The following is a 25,417-nucleotide window of genomic DNA, read 5'->3' on the forward strand; positions in this document are numbered from 1 at the left end:
TAATGATAAAACTTAAGGACCTTAACCATAAACAGCACATAGTTCATTTTGCAATATTAATATTGCATCACTTTCTGATTAGAGTTATAAAACACAATTTGGACACAATCCAAAAAAATAAAAGGCCAGAGAGAAAAATAATTACCTAAAGTCTAATCACCTTGATATAATTACTCTTTATCACTTTTTTTCTGATTATGAGCATGATATATATTTGTTGAAAAAATTGTCTTCCTTTCTTTAAAACTCCTTGAATGTATTTCTCCTGTGAAACCTTTGATTACCCAAGGGGTCATTAATCTATCTTTCTATTATGGTACACTTATATCATGTATTCACATTGATTATGAATTTATTATTCAGTACTCTAGCATTTTTTTTCTCTGTCTTTCCCACTAAATTGTGCTTTTCCAAGGCAAAGGCCTTGACATATTTGTGTTCTCTGCATGAAGACACTGTGCTTGGTACATGTTAGTCTCCAGTAATTGCTCCCAAATGAATGAATGGTCATCAGTTTATAAATAACAGTATGTTATATCATGAAGGTCAAGGAAATAGGCTTGCATATTTTCATATTCATTCATTTAATATTTTGTATATTTATTGAAAAAGTTATTGTGATTATTAGATAATATTGGAATCAAATTGCATTAATTTTTATTGCCTGGCACAGACTTTAAAAGCTTGAAATTAAGATAAATTTACACTTGTAGTAATATGGAAAATTTATATAGAAGTTATTTTTAAATGCTGAACTTGATAAGTTCAAGAGGTCAAGATTACTATACATTTTAAATAATGTCTTTCAGGTCTTGGACCATACATTTCTGTTTTTAAAAATTTTAATTTCTGTTTTCACTGTCGTATGTTTCTTTGTTGTGACTCTTCCTATTCCTTATGAGGAAGCTGTGTATATAGTTGTTGCTCAATAAATGTTAAAGAGCTCACTGTTTTTATTCTAATTGAAGTTTTGTTTATTTATTTATATTTTTAATTTTTTAGAGAGAGAGAGTGGGGGAGAGAGGCAGAAGGAGAGAGAGAATATTTTTTTAAATTTTTCAAAATTTTAAATTTACATCCAACTTAGTTGGCATATAATGCAGTAACGATTTCAGGAGTAGATTCCAGTGATTCGTCTCCTATGTATAACACCAGTGCTCATCCCAACAAGTGTCTTCCTTAATGCCCTTCCCACATTTAGCCCACCCCTTCCCCCTACACAACCCTCCAGCAACCCTGTTTGTTCTCTACATTATAGAGTCTCTTATGTTTTGTCCCCCTCCCTGTTTTTATATTATTTTTGCCTCCCCGCTCTTATGTTTATCAGTTTTGTATATTAAATTCCACATATGAGTGAAGTCATATGATATTTGTGTTTCACTGACTGACTGATTTCATTTAACATAATACCATCTAGTTCCATCCATTTGTTGCAAATGGCAAAATTTCATTCTTTTTTTTAAGTGACAAATTTTTATTTAGATCTCAGTCATAACATTGCCAATTAAAGGTGTCTAAAAAATGCAAGAATTTATATTTTCTGATGATGGTGTGTGTGTGTGTGTGTGTGTGTGTGTGTGAGTGTGTGTGCGTGCGCGTGTGCACATGTGCGTGCACCCTTACTTACATTAAGTTCTCTATAGTTGGAACTATTGCACAGATACAATTTTGCATTCTTGCTTTTGACATAAAATTAAGAGTCTCCATTACAGTATATTGTTTCCATACTTGCTCTTTTTAAAGTCTGAATCTTAATTCCCCCAATTTACAACAAATAAACACACAGGTTAACAATTTAAATAATGTTTGTCTTCGGCTCATTAGTTTTGTTCTTTTTTTTTTTTTTTTTTTTTGTAGCTAACCATTGTATTTTATTGGGATAAAACACATGGAATGCGTACTATATTCAGCTTTCTACTACTTTATAAAGCACAGCTCTCTGGTTCCAGAAGTATTATTTACACTTGGTGTTTTTTGTTTGTTTGTTTGTTTGTTTTTTTGATTTAGCTTTATTTTTTATTTTTAAAAATTTACATCCAAATTAGTTAGTATATAGTGAAGCAATGATTTCAGTAGATTCCTTAATGCCCCTTACCCATTTAGCCCATCCCCCCTCCCACAACCCCTCCAGCAACCCTCAGTTTGTTCTACATATTTATGAGTCTCTTTTATTTTGTCACCCTCCCTGTTTTTATATTATTTTTGTTTCCCTTGCTTTATGTTCATCTGTTTTGTCTCTCAAAGTCCTCATATGAGTGAAGTCATATGATTTTTGTCTTTCTCTGACTGACTAATTTCACTTAGCATAATACCCTCCAGTTCCATCCACTTGGTTGCAAATGGCAAGATTTCATTCTTTTTGATTGCTGAGTAAAACCCCATTGTGTGTATATACCAGATATTCTTTATCCATTCATCTGTTAATGGACATTTGGGCTCTTCCCATACTTGGGCTATTGTTGATAGTGCTTCTATAAACATTGGGGTGCATATGCCCCTTCGAAACATGTGCATGTGCCACTGTATCACTTGGATGAATACCTAGCAGTGCAATTGCTGGATCGTAGGGTAGTTCTATTTGTAATTTTTTGAGGAACTTCCATACTGTTTTCCGGAGTGGCTGCACCAGTATGCATTCCCACCAGCAGTGAAAAAGAGATCCTCTCTGAATCCTCGCCAACATCTTTTGTTGCCTGAGTTGTTCATTTTAGCCATTCTGACTGGTGTGAGATGGTATCTCATTGTGGTTTTGATTTGTATTTTCCTGATGATGAGTGATGTTGAGCATTTTTTCCATGTGTCTGTTAGCCATCTAGATCCCTTCTTTGGAAAAGTGTCTATTCATGAAGAGAGAGAATCTTAAGCAGGCTACACACTCAGCACAGAGCCTGATGCAGGGCTTGATCCCATGACCCTGGGATCATGACCTGAGCTTAAGTCAAGAGCCAGACCTTCAACTGACTGAGATGCCCAGGAGCCCCTAATTGAAGTATAATTTATATATAATAGTATATTAGTTTCAGCTGTACCACATAATGATTCAACAATTCTATGCATTACTCAGTGCTGAGCAAGATCAGTGTGCTCCTAATCCCCTTGATTTCACCCATTCCCACACCCATCTAGCTTCTGGCAGCCACCAGCTTGTTTTCTGCATTTAAGAGTCCATTTCTTCACCTATTTTTTTCTTTGTTCGTTTGTCTTCTGCCCACTTTTAAATTGGATTATTTGTTTTGTGTGTGTGTTGAATTGTATAAGTTCTTTATATATTTTGGGTATTAACCCCTTATCAGATATCTCATTTGCAAATGTCTCCTCCCATTGAGGGGGTTACCTTTTTGTTTTGTTGCTGATTTCCTTCACTGTGCAAAAGTGTTTTATTTTGGTGTAGTTCCAGTGGTTCAATTTTGCTTTTGTTTCCCTTGCCTTAGGAGGCATATCCACAAATACAGTACTAAGGCTGGTGTGCAACAGATTATTGCCTATATTTTCTTTTAGGAATTTTATGGCTTCAGGTCTCACATTTAGGTCTTTAGTCCCTTTTGAATTTATTTTTGTGTATGGTGTAAGAAGGTGGTCCAGTTTCATTCTTTTGCATATTGTTGTCTAGTTTTGTATCCTGCATTTAACTGAATTCATATGTCAGTTCTAATAGTTTTTTGGTGGAGTCTTTAGGGTTTTCCAAATATAGTGTCATGTCATCTGCAAATAGTGGAAATTTTAATCTTCCTTACCAATTTGTATGCCTTTTATTTCCTTTTATTTTTCTGATTGCTTTGGCTAGGATTTCCAGTAACATGTTGAATAAAAATGGTGAGAGTGGACATCCTTGTCTTATTGCTGATCTTAGAGAAAAAGCTCTCAGTTTTTCCCCATTGAGGATGATGATAGCTGTAGATTTTCATACATGGCCTTTATTAGGTTGAGATATGTTTTCTCCAAACCTACTTTGTTGAGGGCTTTTATTATGAATGCATGTTGTATTTGTCAAATTCTTTTTCTGTATCTATTGAGATGATCCCGACTGTGAGATCATGTCTTGAGCCAAAATCAAGAGTTGGACACTTAACCGACTGAGCCAGCCTGGGACCTTGGGATGATCTATGATTTTTATCCTTTCTCTTGATGTGATGTATCACATTGAGTGATTTGTAAATATTGATTCACACCTGCATCCCTGGAATAAATCAGACTTAATCTTAGTGAATGGTTTTTTAAAATGTATTTTTGTATTCAGTTTACTAATATTTTGCTGAGAAATTTTGCAACTGTGTTCATCAGAGATACCGGCCTGTTTTTTAGTGTCTTTGGTTTTGATGTCAGGGTAATGTTGGCCTCATAGAATGAATTTGGAAACTTTCCTTCATCTTCTATCTTTTGGAATAGTTTGAGAAGGATGGGCATTAACTCTTCTTTAAATATTTGGTAGAATTTACCTGTGAAGCCATCTGGTCCTGGATTTTGTTTGTTGGAAGTTGTTTGATTACCAATTCAATCTCATCGCTAGTAACTGGTATGCTCAAATTTTCTGTTTCTCCCTGACTCAGTTTTGGGAGGTTATATGTTTCTAGGAATGTATCCATTTCTTCTACGTCGTCCAATTGATGAGCATATAATTTTTCATAGTATTCTCTTATAATCCTTTGTATTTCTGTGGTGTTGGTTTTTATTTCTATTTTTTGTCATTAGCATTTTTATTTAGTATAGTTTATGCTAGAATAGAAATACATAATAATATGCCCTTTCTTATCACAGGGAGTCTTTTATACAACCAAAATCATAGCCAACATTTTATATGACAAAAGAAAATTGAACCAAATCTGTAAATTCTCAGGAAAGCAATAAGGATAGAAGAAAATAATGCATTTTATATAAATTATATAGGACAGTTACAAGGAAAATCCATTACTTTCCTCTCTGACTCAATTTTACAAAATAAAGTCAACATATATTATTCTGTGAATTGGTAAGAGTGCATAAACACTGTGGCCCTTTCAAAAATATAACAAACTGTTATCTTGACGTCATATGTTGTTCTTAGTTCTTAACTGGAGTTGAGCTTCCTTTCATAGTCTTCTTTAGGTTGTGGTATTTGGGCAGGATTTTCATCAGAAAATCCAGCTGTAGTGTCTGGGGCTGTGGTCGGTTAGTCTGCACCTGACAAAGGCAGTCTGTACCGTAGATCATTGTATTCTCAGGGATGACCTCAAATGTATTCAGGTTGCAGCAAGCCCCAATGATGCAACTACTTGTCAATATTATGTTTCTGCCCACATATGCTTTTGATTCAATTGCATTGTGTCCCATTTTCATGGTTTGGAAATAACAGCCAACGTCAAACACATTATTGTTGCCATCGATCATAGGTTTCGGCTTTGGATCTTCAAGCATCAAGGGTGATATTATTAGGGTAAGCATTTATGATAAGCACCTGTTCTTCTTTTATGTTTTAGTTAGTTTATTTATTTATTTATTTATCTTTATTTAGTTTTATAATACAGTATTGTTCAATTTATTTTTTTAATTTACATCCAAGTTAGTTAGCGTATAGTGCAACAATGATTTCAGGAGTAGATTCCTTAATGTCCCTTACCCATTTAGCTCATCCCTCCTCCCACAACCCCTCCAGTAACCCTCTGTTTGTTCTCCATATTTAAGAGTCTCTTATATTTTTGTCCCCCTCCCTGTTTTTATATTATTTTTGCTTCACTTCCCTTATGTACATGTTTTGTCTCTTAAAGTTCTCATATGAGTGAAGTCATAGATTTGTCTTTTCTCTAGTTTTGCTTAGCATAATGCCCTCTAGTTCCATCCATGTAGTTGCACACTTGTTCTTCTTTTAAATTACCTTCACCGATCACTCTTGGCCAAGCTTCTGCAATAATCCATGCTTTAGAGTGAATCACTGTCCTAGATCCTATAGTAATATCGCCCCAAATTTCACTTTCTATATACACAACTGCTCCAGGAGCAATCTTCACACTCTTTTCAGCCTTCTCTGCCATGCTTTGGACCTTGTCTTATTTCTCCTCCATTTCTGATTTTATTTATTTGAGTCCTTTCTCTCTCTTTGTTGGGTCTGGCTAAATGGTTATCAATTTTATTTTATTTTTTCCAAGAACCAGCTCCTGGTTTCATTGAACTGTTCTTTTGTTTAATTTAGTCATTTCTGCTCTAATCTTTATTATTTCCTTACTTCTATTGGCTTTGGGATTTGTTTGTTCTTCTTTTTCTAGCTTCTTTAGATATATACAAAGTTTGTTTATTTGAGATTTTTTTTTTATTTTGTGATGGAGTCCTCTATTGCAATAATCTTCCCTCTTAGAACAAACAGCTTTTGCTGCATCCCAAAGATTTTGGACTATTATGTTTTCATTTTCATTTGTCTCCATGTATTTTTTTATTTACTTTTTGATTTTTTGGTTGACCCTTTCATTTTTTAGTAGTATGTTATTTAGCCACCATGTATTTGTGTTCTGTCCAAATTTTTTCTTGGATTGACTTCTAGTTTCATATCGTTGTGGTTGGAAAAGATGCATAATGTTATTTTAGTCTTTTTTGAATTTATTGAGATTTGTTTTGTGGCCTAACATGATATATTCTGGAGACTGTTTCTTGCTATTTTTAAGAAATGACAAAACCTATATCCCTTTGTGTAAATATCACTCCTTTATTTAACTGTGGTAAAGCCCATAAAAATAAATTTTGGGCGTTATTGGAACATATAGTAACAGACCTGAAGAAGCCATAACAATTATTTAGTGTGCTTTGGTCTCTTTAAATGATGGGAACATAAAACTCAAAAGTACTGGATGAGTTAGCCAAAGTCACACTAATTTTTAGTGTTAGAGCTATGTCTAGGACACAAATCAGGAGACTTCGTGATGGATTGTGTAGCTAGGTGCCCCAGTTAAGTGGGGGCTAAGTAGTAAGGTTGAATTCTCTGGGTCTAGATGGATATTATCTCTCTAACTACCCATGTGGCCATCTTGAGCTATCCTGCCCTGTTGCATCTTCTTCTGTCCTATCTAATCCTATCCTACTTTACCATATTCTCTTGTCAATCTGCCCATCTCTCTGTCTACTTATATATCATTTATCTATTTAAACAACATTGATGGAGCTGCAATGAAGTGACTTGAGTTTTATGTATATTATCTCACTGAAACTAAAAACTCCTTTCAGATTTTTATAGTTGAAAACATTGAGGCTCAGAGAAAATAAGTAATAAGCAATATGTTGATCCTTTCTTAAATAGCAAGAGATAGACCCACTTGACTCTATCATTCATGTTCTCCATGACTGTTACATCTGGCAGGTTACTCTTACCTGAGGCAGCTCAACTAGCAGCCTTCTCCTTCATTTCATTTAGGTCTTTGCTAAAATATCACTTCCAAAGTGAGGCCTTCTTTGATGACCCTGTTTGCATTTGAGTTATCCTTCCCCATCTACTTTCTTGATTTAGTTTTTCTTTTTAGCATCTATCACTTTATATAACTTTCTTTGTTATTCTTTGCACCTAGAATAATGCTGGCACATATAAGTATTCTTTTTGTTAAATGAATTGGATAAGCCAAATTCACACAGTCCTTAGGTGAACCTGAGTTTACACTGGGAGAGATGAGACAGAAACACAAAGTTCATGTTCTGGGAGCCACAAGTAAATCTTGAGGTCTCGTGGTAGCTAAAGGGGAAAAAGATCAGAAAAGAACAGCCCAGGAATGAATTCATGGAAGGAAAGGGTCTGGGCTCATTGTTACTAGCAAAGTAGATATTTTTGAGTTGCCTTTGTTGTTTCTTAGAAGCATGATGTCTAGCTGGATAAAATTCTGTTAAAGAACTGGGGCAGTATGACAGAACGGCAAAACCTAGTTGCTGGCCAAGGTGTAGGTTTTGGAGCATCTAAGCATTACCCAATGAGGGTCCCAGGAGAGGGTATTAGGATTCCATGGGAATGCAGTCTTCTTGGGAGAAGCAATATAAATCTCATTGTTCTGTAGAGTATTGTCTGTCCAGGGCCAGAGTACTTTAGAGTTTGTGAAATATTCCTACCCTCTTTATGCTCAGTGGTTACAGAAGCAGAATTGCAGAATGGGACTTGAACAAACTAGAACTAATCTTGTAGATTCTGGTGGCTGGTTTGCATCTTATTGAGGTCAGGGCCTTGGAGTGTTTTTTTTTTTTTTTTTATGTGGAAGCCAGTAGACTAGATGATGAGGGCTTGAGCAGTAGGATTGCGTGTTGTGCAGCAGATTACACATTTGATATTCCAGAGACAAGTTCATTGAAAGCGTTATTCCACTTGACAGAACAGCACTTGTGTAGAGCTGCCAGATTTGATGCTATAAAGGAAACATAGCACTCTGGAAATAAATTACACTTTGTATTAACTGAATGATATATTAATCTTTTCCACCATTGAAGCAGGAGGGAGAATGAGCAGTGAATGTTAACACAGCATTATATGGATACCCACTTGCAATTCTTATTTCTTTGATATTCATAGACATGGAATTCAGAAACTTTCTCCAAAGAAAGTTTAACTTGCTGCAATATTTATGATAGCTTTTCTTTTGTGATCTGTTTAGTTACAACAACTTGAGAAGCTTTCAAAGTCAAGATTATTCAGATCAGTACCTGTTGCAGCTTTCCAATTTTTAAGTATCTCCAGAAAAAGTTATACTTGGATCTGGCATCCTTCTGGATAATTTGAGAATAATAAAACAGTTAAGGAGCTGTCACAGCTCCTGCCAGGGTAAGAAATTGGAACTAACACCAGATTGCTGGTCACACAGACCTGGAATCTTACCAGCTGTGTGATTCAAGGCAGGTTGTAGAACATCTCTGAGTCTCATGTCTGTCATTTGGAAAATGAGAACACTAGTTTCATTTTGCAGAGATGCTATGAGGAGAATGGGATATTAGATGTAAAAATATTTAGTACCATGCATATAGGAAGTTGATTTAATTTTTTCCCTCTTTTTTGGGAGAAAAGAGAGGGAAAGCCTCAAGAGTAATTGTACTCTGTTTCTGGATCCTCTTCTCAAAAAGGATCTGAACTGGTGGAATTATTTTTAAAAGGGCAGAGGTGTTGTGAAGAAGAAACAAAGCTAATGGATTCTGTCTTTAGACCCTTTATCCAGCTTATTTTCAGTCTCCCACAATAAAACAATTTATTATTATTATTATTATTATTATTATTATTATTATTATTATTACAACCACTACTAACTTTCCTGCAGATGGGGTTTTAAAACCACTGTAACACAGTGATTGATTGATTGATTGATTTCAAAGACAAAGATATATTGAGAATTTATTTTACATTGTTTTGTATAGCATCTAAAGCAAATGCAAGTGAGGAAAATAAAAATCAAGTTTGCTAAGTTCTTATTACATACCATTACAGTAATAGAGGCTTACATATCATTATCCTCTTTAATTTTATATTATTTAATTTTACATTGCTTATCCCTTGGGATTCTGACCTCCAGAAATTTTAGAACAAAAATTTACAACACTCTAGTCACTGACTTTCTCTTGTAGGATATTCTACCTCCTATTATAACTTGTGACTCTAGTAGATTTATGGATAATAACATATTGAAAGAAGCAGAACAAAGCTTCTAAGTATCTTAAAATAAAAGGAAGCTAAGATTTATTGAGTGCCCAGTATATACCAGCGCTCTCACATGTTGGAACTAGTTATTGCACATATGTAACAAATGTAAAACTTGTGTTTTAATTTGGAACCCTGACGGTAGATGTTTTTGTGCTCCCTTCACTCTCAGCACTTCACCTCACACTTCCAGTTTACTTTTGTGTATTATTTGAGTGCATGTTCACTCCACTACCAGAGGTGAAACTCATTTATGATGTAGCACTTGTGTATCACACTCCCAATGCCTAGCCCAGGGCCTGGCACTTGGTAGGAGCTTAATAAATGGTAGTTTAGGAAATAAACAGAAAGGAAGCATCAGATGGAGGGGGCAGGAATCCTTCCCACTTTCCACTCAGAATGATGGAGTAGTGGAAGGAATGGTATCAATGGGCACAGAGCACTATCAGAAGCTACATTTATTAAGCACCATCTTACTGTGTGCCAGGCACTATGCCAGACTTTCATTTATTATCATACTTAATACCCACGATGACCCTATGCAGTAAGCACTCTTATTCTGTCCCCATGTGAAGAAGGAAGTATCAGAGAGGTTTCATACATTTCCCCAAATTTTACAGCTAGTGAATGCCAGAACTTCAAGGGCCTGTAATGTGTCTGTCTTCAAAGCCCATGTTCTTGAGCACTGTATTTGTGGACTTGTGACCTGCAGGGTGTACATGGCACACTAAGTCCCCCAGAAATCATGAGGGAAGGCTGCTGATCATACAGAACTGAATTTATAAACTTGTTGAGTATGGGAGAGTCCCATCTCATATGTCCTAGTAGTAGTTGCAAAGAAGGAGGTCACAGAAAGGAGTTTAGAAGGTTTTGTTTTAAATTTTTAGTTGTGGTAAAGAACATATAACATTAAATTTACCATTTCAACCATTTTTTTTAAGAAAGAGAGAGCAAGAGAGAGAGAGAGAGCACATGTGTGTGAGAGTGCGGAGGGGCAAAGGGAAAAGGAGAGACAGAATTCTAAGCGGGCTCCATGCCAGTGCATAGTTCAATGTGGGGCTTGATCTCAGGACCCTGGGAACATGATTTGAGCCAAAATCAAGAGTCCGGCGTTTAACCGACTGAGCTACCCAGGTTCCCGTCAACAATTTTAAAAGGTACAGTTCACTACTGTTAATTATATTCAAACTGATGTGCAACAGATGTCCATGATTTTTTCATATTGCAAAACTGAAACTCTCTGTTAACTCACTGCTCCTCCCCTCCCTGAAAGTCGTTGGTAACCACCACTCTACTTTCTGCTTCTACGAATTTGACTACTTTAGACACCTCATATAAGTGGAATCATACCATATTTGTCTTTTTGCGTCTATCTTATTTCACCTGGAGTAATGTTCTCAAGATTCATCAGTGTTGTAGCACAAGTCAGAGTTTCCTTCCTTTTAAAGGCTGAATAGTATTCTACCACATATATACACACACGCACATACACACACTACATTTTGTTTATCCATTTGTCTGTAGATGGGCAGTTGGGTTGCTTCTACCTTTTGGCTATTTTGAATAATGCTGCTTTGAAAATGTGTGTACATTTATCTCTTTAAGATCTTCCTCTCAATTTTTTTTTGATGTAGACTTAGTTTTTGACTTGGGGTTTCTGGATCATATTATAATTCTATTTTTTTTGTGTGTGTTTTTTTGTTTTGTTTTTTGAGGAGCCATCATACTATTTTCCATAGTGGTTGCACCATTTTACTCTCTCACCAATAGTACACAAGCTTTCCAGTTTGTCCATATGCTCTCCAATACTTGTTATTTTGTTTTGATAGTTTTCCTAATAGATGTGAGGTGATACCTCATAGTAGTTTATATTTGAATTTCTGTAATGATTAGAGGTTATTAGTAACTAGAGTTAGTCATGGAGTGATTTCAGGGTGTAAATTAGTAAGTATGTTCTGGGCAGGGATAGGGTTTGTAAAGCAGATGAGTTGTTGGAAGAAGTGGGCTCTTATCTTTGGAATGCATGCATGTGGGGATTTACTGTCAAAATAGTTTGTGATCATTTTGGAGAACATTTGGATCTGAATGATTTGGTGTCAAAATCATGTGAGTGTAGTAGCTTCTGTTACATATCATGGCTTGGTTTTTAAGCCATGTTTGTCTTGAAAATTTTGGTTTCTGTTTGATTCTTCTCTTTGCTAAGGTCACTTTCTCATGCCTCACATGATGCTCTGTACAGTATTTGGCATCCAGGTGCCCATCTTTCATGGTTACTGTAATAGTTAATTAAGATAACAAACATGGTTTTAGATGTAGCACCTGGTACACAGTAAGTGCTAATTAAATAGTTGCGCTTAAGGTATGGTAATAGTAATAGTGTAGTCATAGTGAACATGTAAAGTAGTACTTGTAAAGATAATGATGGCACTACCACTTATTTTTTCTGAATTTCTGTACTTTGAACTGATCCTATTACCACTGCCCTAGTGTAGGAACTCATCACTAAGGATCATTAGTTCCCTCCTCCTATGTCCTATCTAATCACACAAAAAATGACCTAACACTCAAGTTTAAAACAGTTACCCTCCTAGTTACAACTTCCCCGTGGCTCTCCCTTGACCTCCAAAGGAATCTAAGCTCCATTACATTCTGCATTTAGCCTTCCTTACTCCTGTCTCTACCCAGCTCTTGAGCCTCATCCCCTACAGTCCCTGACACAGTATTTATTCCTCAGGGTTCTCAAATGCTTTAGTATCTCATAAAACACCTGCTATAATATTTCCCTTAAAATTTTGATTTGTACACACATAAAAATTTATATAAAAAATAAAAGTTATCCTATCATTCATACTTTGTATTTTGTTATTTTTTTTTTCTTTTCTTTTGCTTCCTTCTCCCTTTTCCCATCTTACTTGCCCTCTACCCCACTTGCAACTACTGCTGTAATAACATCATATTAGCAACTTTGGAAGTATCCTTTTGAATTTTTTCCATGTTGAGGCAATGTTACATAAACATACTTGTGTGTGTGTGTGTGTGTGTGTGTGTGTGTGTGTGTGTGTGTGTGTATTTGCATACATTTTCCTGTTTAAACACTTTACTGGATGTATCCAATCTCTAGTGTCAATTTCTGCCAAACTTAAGGCCTCTTTAACACCACTGAGTTTTATTTTAGGGGAGAAATTTGGCTAAAATGTTACTATTTCCCCCAAGTCACCTCCTTTCCCTGACTCAGTTACTGAACTGAAGGGCCCAATATCTGCAAGAGCTTGACATTTTTAATTTGAAAGTCCTATTGTCATTTCTGTCACCTTAGATGGGAGTGTTAAGAAGAGGTCACTGGAAAATTACTGACTCTAGATGAACAATTTGTTCTTAATTAAAAAGCCTGATGAAACTCTCTTTGGGAAATGAACTCATTCAAATGAGAGATAATTTAAGCTCATCCACTCAGGATACTTTTTTCTCTATTTTTCCTTCACCCAGTACATAAAATTTTTATTCAGTCTTGTAATATAAGTTGAATTTGACAGGAGCAATTTTTTTTCATTCAAACCATAAAATTATTATGTTGTATGAGTTAACATTGTGTTTTCCTCTCAGAAAAAATGAGTACCGCATTCCCTAGAGACACATTGTCTGGCAGCAATGGAGAATGGAGTAAAACTACTCCCTGCTGGGGTTTCAGAATGGGAAGGAAACACAGTATCATTAAATACACATGGACTCTTAAATCAGAAGGCCAGAGTTCAAGCCCAGTTCTGTCACTGAAGAGCTGAGTGACCTTGGTGAAATATTTGAAATGGGGTTTCCCCTTGTCTGTAAAAAGAATAATAATCCCTGCTGTATATCATTGGCTATTCTAAGGTTCAAATGAAGTAACTGTTGTGAAAAGATTGAATGACTGCAAAGTGCAATGTAAACATATGGGATTGTCAATATTGATGCCTCCTGCTGCTGATGCACTGTGAGAAATAGTTTCTTACTTAGTTTGCTAGATAGATCCATCAACCAGTGACTGGTCACTAGGCAGAATGCCGTCAGAATGGAAAGGTAAGCCCAACCTCTTCCTTCTTTATCATCCCCAATATAAAATGAAAAATCTGAGGCCCAAAAGGGGAAGTGCATTGACGAAAGCCACACAACCAGTTAGTGGTATAGCCAGGACTGGATATTCCACTTCCTGCCCAGTATTCTTTCCCAAACGCCCTGCTTCTGACTTTTTTTAAAAAAAAATAATAGAATTCTAGTTTGACATGACCACTTAGAAATGGAGAAGCATAAAGAGATTGGAGGTTTGTTTAACATGCCTCATTCCCATTTATCCCCCGGAGGTTCACATTTGCATATTGTTTGAGGTAGTGTCAAGGAGAACTTAAACTGAATTGAAATGAGATGCCAGATTCTCAGATACAGAGTCAAACTACCCTCACACCCTGATCTGTGTTGGTGATTAAGTGAACAGTAACAACAGGCCAGTATTACATAGCTTACTGGAACAGCGTTCCCCAAATTGTATTCTAGGGATCACTTGTGCCAGGGTAGCTGCTCAAATAAGATAGATAACTGCTGCATTGATATACTTTCTCTTGGAGATTCATGGTGCACATCAGCATCCTAAGCTCCTCAGCAATGTCACAACAAGGAAAATTTGTTTAATTTTGTTTAAAGGTTAAACTGATAAATTTGTGTCAAGAAAATGTTTTTCCCCTTAAACATTTAATATTGTCCCCTGGTTTGCTGTTTCTCTTCTGCCTAAGGAGAAAAAAATAGTAGATGCCAGTGTCTATCTCCAGGAAGAGTCCATGCACACTGCTGTCTCTGCCACCTGTTCCCCGCCTTGTGCAGCCCTGGGTAGGGGAGACATTGGCTGGTAAATTGTGCTGGGCTTTATGAGTTCTCTGTCAGGATGAGGGGAAGAGTTCAATGCCAGGGCAAACTTAATAACCATTAACCAGATGCAAATGCAGACATGTCTGCACACGCCAGAGTGAGAAGATGATAACAGCCAAAACCCAGATTAGATTATCTGCATCTCAGTGCACATCCATGTTAACAGACTATATCCAGGCCCAGATACTATTTGCTCCCAAAGCTTTGATATTTGAAAGTCCCTCACCCATTCTTCCCACAACTTAGACACAACTCAAAGAAAATTGGGTAGAGGAAATCTTGAATTGCCATCTAAATCTTGAATTAATTGGGGGGCAAAACACAAGAACCAGGCCAAGAGTCATTCTTCACCTTTGTCAAATGGGGGATTGAGGTGGAAATCAAGTTCAGAAATGGAAATGTTAAGTTTAATTTTGTTTTGCATTTCTGAGTTTGTGGACTGGGAAAAGGGTCTACCTCCTATAAATTTCACATTGGGATCTTTTGCTACCTTATACCCACTTTCATGATTCTGGAAAGTTGGTCATTTAATTAGTACATTAAAATGTTTTTGAACATCTATTTTGATCATTATTCTTTTACATAAAAAAGGGGTGCCTAGCTGGCTAAGTCGGTTCAGTATCCAACTCTTGATTTCTGCTCAGGTCATTATCTCACAGTTCATGGGATCCAGCCCTGCACTGGGCTCTGTGCTGATAGCATGGAGCCTACTTGGGATTCTCTCTCTCCCTGTCTCTCAGCTCCTCCCCCCCTCAAAATAAATAAATACAACATTAAAAAAGAATAAGGTGTGATTCTTGTTTTCAAGTTGTTGCTAGATGAGTAACACACAAAAAACGTAACAGATGTTCAATTGGGAATAGAAGTTGACTGTATTGGTCAGTGAGGCAATTCAGGCAGGGAATTATTTCTGTAGTAGGAAAGAAGGACATTGAATTTATTTAGTAGAAATGAAATGCAATACTAAATCTAAAAAAATGAAAATGTTGACAAGACCCTAATAGCAAGATAGATAAAAATAAAATTAGCAGGATGTCTTTCATTTTTTAAGCTGTATAAAGACAGGGAACAAGATTACGGAATTTCACCAACTGGAGTTAGGAATTACATAATCCCTGAATTGCTGTATACCATTCCTGATTGCCCCTGCCCTGAACCCTCCAAATGATGATGATGATGATGATGATAAAATTAAACAAATGAAGAGCAAGAGAGTGGGATAATGTATACTCAAGGTACTTCTTTTTTTGTGAAAAGTCTCTCAGGCCATATATGTCTGATTTAATACAGATTTGGTTTTGGAAATGCATGTGGCTTTTCATGTCCATAAAGAAACCTGCATGGAGATAATTCAGTGAAGAGATTTGGAATTATTTTTGAGGGAGTGGAAAGATCTCTATTACATGGATGGAGGTAGGGATAGGTGATGGCAGGGTAGTATGATCTGTCTGCAGGGTTTGGATAAGACAAATAACTACAATGAGTCAAAAATTATTGTAAGACAAGAAAGCCAGGGATGATTACACTGCTGTGGCTTCTGTGTAAGATGAAGAGCCACTCAACTAATTTTAAGAGGGTCTTGTGCTGCATCGAAGAGAACCCCTAGAAAGGCCAACTGAGAAAGGAACGTCCCCTTTGGGGAAAGTGACTACAGGTTTTTTGGAAGCTCAGATGACCAGTAAGTACATATTCTATTATTATATCTTGACCTTTTCCAAAGGGTTCAGTCATCAACCCGGGATGAAAAATCAACTGGGGCAGCATCCCAGGCAGTGTCCATGAGAGTATGAAAAAAAAATACAAACCATAAAGTTGATACTCTGACAGATTCCTTGAGCTCTGCCTCCCAAACTCAGGATTACTGGTCCTCAGGGAGGAGGTCAGAATGGAGGAAGATGTTGGAGGCTCTAGGGAAGACTGCATCACAGCCCCACTTACTACTAATTCTAAAATGACTCAAAAGAGGGATACCTGGCTGGCTTAGTCATAGAGCATGGGACTTGATTTTGGGGTTGTGAGTTTGAGCCCCATTTTGGGCAGAGAGATTGCTTAAAAAACAAAATGACTCACAGATTATTTTTTCCATTTAAAAACTTAAGTTTTAAGAAAAAAAAAACTCTGATACTCTGAAAATTATTGTTCTGGGTATGTTGACTTCTTGTCCCCTTCCTGATCTCTATTAGCACTAATTCAGCAAATTTGTCACTCACAATAAAAATATGTGCTTGAAACATAAAATAGTGTGATATCAAATAGAGCTTAACATATGATAATATTCTCAGTAAATTGTCCTAAGATCATCTCCAATTCAGTAATGTGGGAGTCTACATAAGCCTTTTTGAAAATATTGAATCTCTTAATTTTTTCATTAAAAATTTTTTTTATGTTTATTTCTGAGACAGAGAGAGACAGAGCATGAATGGGGGAGGGGCAGAGAGAGAAGGAGACACAGAATCTGAAGCAGGCTCCAGGCTCTGAGCTGTCAGCACAGAGCCCGAGGCAGGGCTCGAACTCACGAACTGTGAGATCATGACCTGAGCTGAAGTTGGTCGCTCAACTGACTGAGACACCCAGGCGCCCCTGAATCTCTTAAGTTTTTAATTCTCACATATGCAACCACGTAGCCAAATCATAGTCACTACACATACATTTCATAAACTTCAGTGAGATGATGTTTAACATCTTAGTAAAAATTCTGTCTTCACTTAAGTCAACATTGAAACCAGTAAACAATAATTTTTAATCCAAGTAGTTGCCAGGGTTTGTACAAAATAGAACTGTAAGTCTCCTTGTTGCCTGCAAGAAGAGGTACTTCACACAGACACTTATAAGTTAAAAGTCTTGACTTAAAAGCAGCTTTTAAAAAAGGCATCTTTTGGGAAATAATTATGTCAGTCTTTCCTAACTTAGCATCAGCTCTACACTGTTGGAATTTTTCAAATTCTTCTTGTTTTATAGTTTCAGCTTTGCTGAAAATTCACACTCCACTAAGGAGATTATTTTGCAACATTGTGGATATAGATATTATGGTTCTCAATGCTTCTAAAATATTGGAAATCAGTATTAAAAATTACTGTACTTGATCTTAGCCAAAAGGCTGAGAAGCAATTAAAAATTACTGTAACAAGGGAGTGGACAATGATGCAATATGTAATGTAATATAACACATAATAAAATATATGAGGCTAATATATTTCATATAAAAAGGAGCTAGAGGAGAAATTTAGATTAAATCTCAAAATGCATTGTTTATTATTATTCTTTACAAGTGCATGGCAACATTATTTGAGGTGCTACATGATCTATGTGTTTAGATCACGTGGTGTTTGTCTGGGGAAGGGTAATATTAGAGTTGGATTTTCTGTTTTCAGATAGTTGGGTCTGTGCTCAGACAAAGTTGGATCTACCCACTCTGGTGATAGGCCAGAAGCCAAGAAGAAAGAAAAAAGAGAAAGGGAAGACTTTTCAACCCCATGATTTTATTTGGGGTCAAATAAATGTGTCATTCAGGACAGTATAAACTAATCATAAGTATCTAAGTTGGAATTAAATAAATTATATTAAAAGTCATTTACTCATTTACATTAGCCACATTTCACATGCTCAATAGCCACCTGTGGTTAATGGCTATTGTCTTGTATGAGAGTCTTCTATACTGTAAGATAGACCCTTTCATCATTACAGAAAGTTTTCTTTTAAAATTTATTTAAAATATATACTTTATTAAGGTATGATTTAACATATACAACTTCATGAGTTTGGGGGTATGTGTACACCCATGAAACCATCAGAATGGCTCTATAGGACTGAACACCTATATCAGTGGACAAAACTGGAGGCTTGTGAAAGGATAAAATATTTTTACATACTCTTACTTTGAAAAGAAAAACAATGATACGTTTGAGATAACATGAGCTTATGAACTCCCTCCCTTTTTAAAGAAGCCTCTCCTCTGTCACTACGGCTAGAGCACGCTCTCCTCCATTAATCCAGCTGCCTGCTGGGAATGGTAGAATGGGGGAGCAATGTCACGGGCCTCTCTGTCCATGAATTTTGGCTAGCAATATTTTTTCTACCAAAAAGAACTGTATCTTATGAATTAATTTCACATCTTGGAGCAGATGTTTTTATTACTTTATTTAAGAAAGAGAGAGAGAACGAGAGAGAGAGAGATCAAGCATGCCTTGGGGGGTGAGAGTAGCAGAGAGAGAGAATCCCAAGCAGTTTCTGCACTGTCAGTGCACAGAGCCTGATGGGGGGCTTGCACCCATGAACCCTGAGTTCATGACCTGAGGTGATATTAAGAGTCGTCCACTCAACAAGCTGAGCCACCTCAGTGCCTCAGAGCAGAACATTTTAAGATGAGTCTGAGTCACTTATTTTTGGAAAAACAAACAGCCCGAAGAGTAAGAAACAATGATTATAGGTAAGAGAGTTAAATTGCATCTTTTGAATGATCTATGAATTCATGATAACACAAATACAGGAGAGAGAATACAATATGGGCTAAAGAGGAGTTTTCCAGTATTGGGCATAAAAATGCTATGTATGGAATAACCTTAATTCTGTGAGCAATATGCTGGAGTTTGGACCAATAACTAGATTACCCATTATAAATGATGGGCAATTGAGAAATGAGAGGAGGTCTGGTCAGAATATATGGATATAGAAATTAATGAGGTAGGATTTTTGTTAAAGGAAGGTGAAATTTTTGAAATACATATATGAAAACTAGAAGATAAGCATATGGTATTGATCAAAGGAAGGGTTCAGTAAGAAAATCTATTTTATAGGAGGAGTGAGCAGCTATCAGTGTTAATTAGAAATAAAATAATTTGTTAGTAAATTTGAGGAATTAAATTTGAGAAGGAATGAATGTAAATTTTAGTAAAACTTTGTAGAGAAAGAGACCAAACAAGGATGCATACTGGTAGGACAGTAGACTATATGAATGAGGGGATCACAAGCATACTGAGCTGGACCAAATAGCATAATCCTCCATTAAGTGTATTTTTCTATAAAGCCAAAAATATACATGTTTCACTTACCTCCTTGAATGGAGGAGAGCCAGAAGTCAATAATGTGTGTAGGATACACTGGGGGCACAAAACAGGGAATATTGAACTCCAGTCAGAAAGCCTCATGGAATTGGATGGCATTTCATGTTTGGGCCCTAAAGAATGAGTAGGCATCCTCTATTCTATTACTGGGGGGTTGATTGAGAGAAGAGAAAGATTTCAAGGAGGAAGAACCATATTTGCAAAGACACGGAAGCAAGAAATGCAGGGTGCTGCTGAAGAACTGCAACTATTCAGAAGCCTAGGGAATAGGATCCCAAGCAGAGTGAGATGATGTATGTTTCAGATCATGGCAGGCTTTGGATGTTGGTGTAAAGCAGCTGGCACTTATAGGACAAACATTCTATTGAGGAAAAGTGAATAGATTCAACTAGCTCTTAATATTTGCACATGCAAACCATATTTTAACCTCAAGCCATAAAATCCCAAATTCATTTTCTGTGCCTTTCATTGCAAACAGATAAAAGAACAATATTCATCTCGAAAAACTTAGAAGGTATACAGACAGTGCATATAAATTTTAAAGGAACCAGTATGAGCTCTTCTTTTTATGTACATAATAAAAATTAAGCTCCAGCAAAAACCAATGAAATTAATTATATATCACAGGCTAATTTTACAGAGCATTGTCCCCTGTCTTTACGTACTGTAGGACCCATCAGAGTCTGGAACATAGCCCTTGACTGCTGGTTGGGAACATTCCTCCTTCTGTTCTGAGAAATCTGCATGTTCAAGTCAGAGTTCATGATCTCTTAAGGCCTCAAAGGCATATCTCCAGTCACCATTGCTTTGCTTTGCTTGTTGGACTTTGTTTCATTGTGTTAGAATGATGTTCTCCAATGAGAGGTGTATTAGTTTCCTGTTTGCACTGCAACAAATACTTAATGGTAAAAGAACATAAATATATTCTTTTTTTAGTCTTGGAGGTCAGAAATCTGAAGTCAGTTTCAGAGGACTGGAAGTCAAGCTGTAGGCAGGACTGGAGGCTCTGCAGAGGAGAATGTGTTTTATTTCATTTTTTTTTAGTCTTTAGTCTTTAGTCTTTATTCAACTTGTGCTTTCTTTCAGAGCACAGCATTCCAATCTCTGCTTCTGTCATCATATTACCATCTCCTCTTGTGTAGTCAAATCTTCCCCCTACCTCCCTCTTATAAGAACATTTAAGGTTATAGTTAGGGCCCATCTGAACAATCCAGATTAATCTCTATCTCAAGATCCTTCTTTTAATCACACATATACATTCCTCTTGCTACCTCAAGCATACCTCTTGCTACATTCTTCTTTCTACCAGAACATTCACAGGTTCCAGGGATTAGGACCTGGATATATTTGGGAGTTTTATTTGAATATTATTATAGGAATGGACTCAAAACCATTAAGCTTTTATATTGGAAATTTGCTTAAAATTGCTACCACCATGTCGGAAGACCATACTATAGGCCATTAACCAGAAGAGCTTTTTTTTCTTTCTTTTTTTAGTCTGTATGCTGTTCCTCCAATCTTATGACCTCAGAAACTCAACCTACTTGCCCTCCCCCCCTTTTTTGAATACTGTCTGCTCTTTTTTTTTTTTTTAATTTTTTTTTTCAACGTTTATTTTATTTTTGGGACAGAGAGAGACAGAGCATGAACGGGGCAGGGGCAGAGAGAGAGAGGGAGACACAGAATCGGAAACAGGCTCCAGGCTCTGAGCCATCAGCCCAGAGCCTGACGCGGGGCTCGAACTCACGGACCGCGAGATCGTGACCTGGCTGAAGTCGGACGCTTAACCGACTGCGCCACCCAGGCGCCCCTTTGTCTGCTCTTAATGGTAGTCTGAGGATAATCATTCAGCACCCATTTGTTCATCTGTCTGAAAAAAGGCAAAATATTTGAAGGTCCTTTGATTTTAATTTATACAGGAAAAAACAATATTGAACATAACTACACTATTTCTTCTTTAATTGTCATGGAATCCTAATGGAATAGGTATTATCATCAGCTTTCAAACAAGGAAACCAAGGCTCAGAAAAATTACATACCTGAGGTCACATGGTAAGCAACAGGTCTGTCAAACTTGAAAGCATATTGTCTTTTCACTGTACTGTGCTGCTAAATGATACAGGGAAATGGCAGTATAGAATTTTACATTGTAGGGAAAATTATGAGGCTGTAGGATATTGCCAAGCTCTTAGGGTTACCCTGCCTGGCTAATAGTTTTTCAGTCTCTCTTCCAGAGTCCCCATAGGCAGTTAATGTCTTACTGTTATCTTCTTTTAGTTCTGACAGCAATATCGTGACCTCATTTCAAAAAGAAGGAAACAGAGGTACAGAGATGTTCAGTAACTAGCTCAGGGTCATGGAGAGAATAATGGGATATGCCTCCGATTGTTTTAGTCAATGACAACTAAGGGTCCAGGATTCAAACAAAAATAACTTTTCTAATTCTCAAGCAGAAGTTGTAGACAAGAGCAGCTTCCACAGTTAGGTGTCAGTGTATGAGCTTTTCTACTATTGTGGTCCATTAATATAGATGGGACAGAATCAGTATCATGTTTTGATGAGAAAATTTCAACTTGATATCCTTAGCTATGGGGAAATCTGGAGTCTAGAGAAATTTATCTGAAGGGAATTTGACTTTATCTATAAAATATGAATCAAGGAGAAGAGGAAGTTGTAGGAAGGTCTATTTAATACTGAATATCTTTCATAACCATATTTAGTGGGCACTATGATGTACCAGCAAGACTATGCATGTGATACTTTATATGATTTAGATCTACTTATCACAGCAATCTAAAAAGACCTCTTAGCTTCATTAAAACAACAACAACAACAACAACAACAACAACAACAACTATATTTTAGAAGTTTTAGGTTGAGAGCAAATTGAGGGGAAGGTACATAGATTTGCTCTATGCATGCACAACATCCCCCCTGCCCCCTAATCAAAATCCTGCACTACAGAGAAACATTTGTTATAATCAGTGAACCTGCATTAACATACCATTATCATTCAAAGTCCATACTTTACGTTAGGATTCACTTGGTGTTTTATATTCTATGGGCTTTGTATATTCTCTTGGTATTGTATATTCCATGGGCTCTGGTAAATGCATGATATGTACCCACCATTATAATATTATACAAATTAGTTTTGCTGACCTAAGAATCCTCTGGGCTCTGCCTATTCAACTTTCAACTCTCCCTACCCACTAGACCCTTTCTCCATATTTTTACCTGTTCCAGAATGTCATCTAGTTGGAATTAAACAGTATTTAGCTTTTTCAGGTTGGCTTCTTTCATTTAATAATATGCACTTAAGGTTCCTCCATGTCTTTTTATGGCTTGATAGCTCGTCTCTTTTTATTACTGAGTAGTATTCCATTATCTGTATGTACCACAGTTTGTTTTTTTTTAACCTTTTTAACTACTGAAGGATATCTTGGTTGTTTCCCTGTTTTGGTAATTACATATAAAACACTCTAACTATCCATGTGTAGGTTTTTGTTTTGACATGAGTTTTCAGTTCATTTGGGTAAATTCCAAGGGATACAATTTCTGTATCATATAGTAAAAGTATGTTTAGCTTTGTAAGAAATGGCCAAATTGTCTTCCACAGTGGCTATACCACTTTACATTCCCACCAGCAATGAATGACAGTTCCTACTGCATCTTTACCAGAATTTGGTATTGTCAGTGTTTTGGATTTTAGTCATCCTAATAGGTGTATAGTGATATCTTACTGTTATTTTAATTCACAATTTCCTAATGACATATGCTGTTGAACATCTTTTCATATAAAAACTTCACATCTATATATCTTTGTGAGGTGTCAGGTCTTTTGTCCATTTAAATCTAGTTATTCTTTTTCTTATTGTTGAATTTGAAAAGTTCTTTGTATATTTTAAGTAATGGATGTGTCTTTTGCAAATAGTTTCTCCTAGTCTGTGGTGTGTCTTTTCATTCTCTTAACATTGTCTTTTTCAAAGCAAACGTTTTTCATTTTAATGAATTATCAATTCTCTCTTTTATGGGTTATGCCTTTGGTGTTGTAACTAAACCTTTGGTTTTATAGCTTTGGTGTTGTAGCTAAAAATTCATTGCTTTATCCAAGGTCATCTAGATTTCCTCTTATGCTATCTCCCAAATATTCTAAAATGTTGCATTTTATATTTATGCCTAGGGTCCATTTTGATTGTGAAAGGTGTATGGCCTGTGTCCAGACCCTTGTTTTTTTTTTTTGTTGTTGTTGGTTTTTTTTTGCATGTGAATTTCCAGTTTTTCCAGTACCAATTGTTGAAAAGACTATCTTTGCTCCATTGTATTGACTGCTGCTTTGTTAAAGATCAGTTGCCTATATTTATGTGAGTCTGTTTTTGATGGGTTCCCTATTCTGATCTATTTTTGTTTTGTTTTTGTGTGTTTGTTTGTTTACCATTACTGCATTGTCTTGATTACTGTAGTTATCTAGTAAGTTGAGTAGTGTCAATCCTCCAACTTTGTTCTTCTTCTTCAATATTGTGTTAACTATTCTGGGTCTTTTGTTTTTCCATATAAACTTTAGAATAAATTTGTTTATATCCACAAAACCAACTTGCTGAGATTTGATTCGGATTTTATTGACTCTGTAGATCAAGATGGAAAGAACTACATCTTTACAATAGTGAGTATCCCTATCCACGAACATAGAATATCTATCCAAATATTTAGTTCTTTGATTTCTTTCAACAGAGCTTTGTAGTTTTTCTCATATAGATTCTGTACCTGTTATTAGATTTATGTCTAGGTATTTTATTTTTGGGGTGGTAATGTAAACAGTATCGCATTTAAATTTCAGTTTACATTTGTTTATTCCTGGCTTATTGAGAAGTGATTGATTTTCATATATTTACCTTGTATCCTGAAACTGTGTAATATTTGCTTATTAGTTCCAGGAGTATTTTTTAAAATATAATTTATTGTCAAATTGGCTTACGTACAACACCCAGTGCTCATCTCAACAATTGCTCTCCTCAGTGCCCATCACCCACTTTCCCCTCTCCCCCACCCCCTATCAACCCTAGGTTTGTTCTCTGTGTTTAAGAATCTCTTATGGTTTGCCTCCCTCCCTCTCTGTTTGTAACTATTTTTTCCCCTTCTTTTCCCTCATGGTCTTCTGTTAAGTCTCTCAAGATCCACATATGAGTGAAAACATATGATGTCTGTCTTTCTCTTACTGACTTATTTCACTTAGCGTAATGCCCTCCAGTTCCATCCATGTTGTTGCAAATGGCATGATTTTATTCTTCCTCATTGCCAAGTAGTATTCCATTGTATGTATAAACTGCATCTTCTTTATCCATTCATCAGTTGATGGATATTTAGGCTCTTCCCATAATTTGGCTATTGTTGAAAATGCTGCTGTAAACATTGGGGTGCACGTGCCCCTGTCCATCAACACTCAGTTCCAGGAGTGGTTTTGTTGATTCTTTCAGGTTTTCTATATAGATGATCACATCATCTGTGAACAAAGATAGTTTATTTCTTCCTTCCCAATATGTATACCTTTTATTTTCCTTCCATGTCTTATTACATTAACTAGGACTTTCCAGTATGATGTTGAAAAGCTGTGATAAAAGGAGATATCCTCTCTTGTTCTTGATCTTAGTGGGAATGCATCAAGTTTCTTACATTAATTTTGATGTTATGTGTGGTTTTTTATGGATAATCTTGATCAAGTCAAGGATGTTATCGAGAGTTTTATCATGGATCAGTATTATATTTTGTTAAATTATTTTCTGCATCTATTGATATGATCATTTGATATTTCTGTAACTTGTTGATATGGCGAGTTACATTAATTGAT

General features: G+C 36.2%; 1 protein-coding gene across 1 annotated transcript; it reads right to left on the reverse strand.

Moving 5' to 3' along the window:
• Nucleotides 1–5,037: 5,037 nt before the first annotated feature.
• On the reverse strand, nucleotides 5,038–6,005 carry LOC123600397 (dynactin subunit 6-like). Its single transcript, XM_045482465.1, has 2 exons — nucleotides 5,849–6,005; nucleotides 5,038–5,381 (listed from the first exon to the last, which is right to left on the reverse strand). Exons 1-2 carry the CDS (start codon nucleotides 6,003–6,005, stop codon nucleotides 5,038–5,040), a joined length of 501 nt encoding a protein of 166 aa, XP_045338421.1.
• Between the last annotated feature and the right edge of the window lie 19,412 nt (nucleotides 6,006–25,417).

Source organism: Leopardus geoffroyi, chromosome D1 (assembly GCF_018350155.1).
Source record: "Leopardus geoffroyi isolate Oge1 chromosome D1, O.geoffroyi_Oge1_pat1.0, whole genome shotgun sequence".
NCBI lineage: Eukaryota > Metazoa > Chordata > Mammalia > Carnivora > Felidae > Leopardus > Leopardus geoffroyi.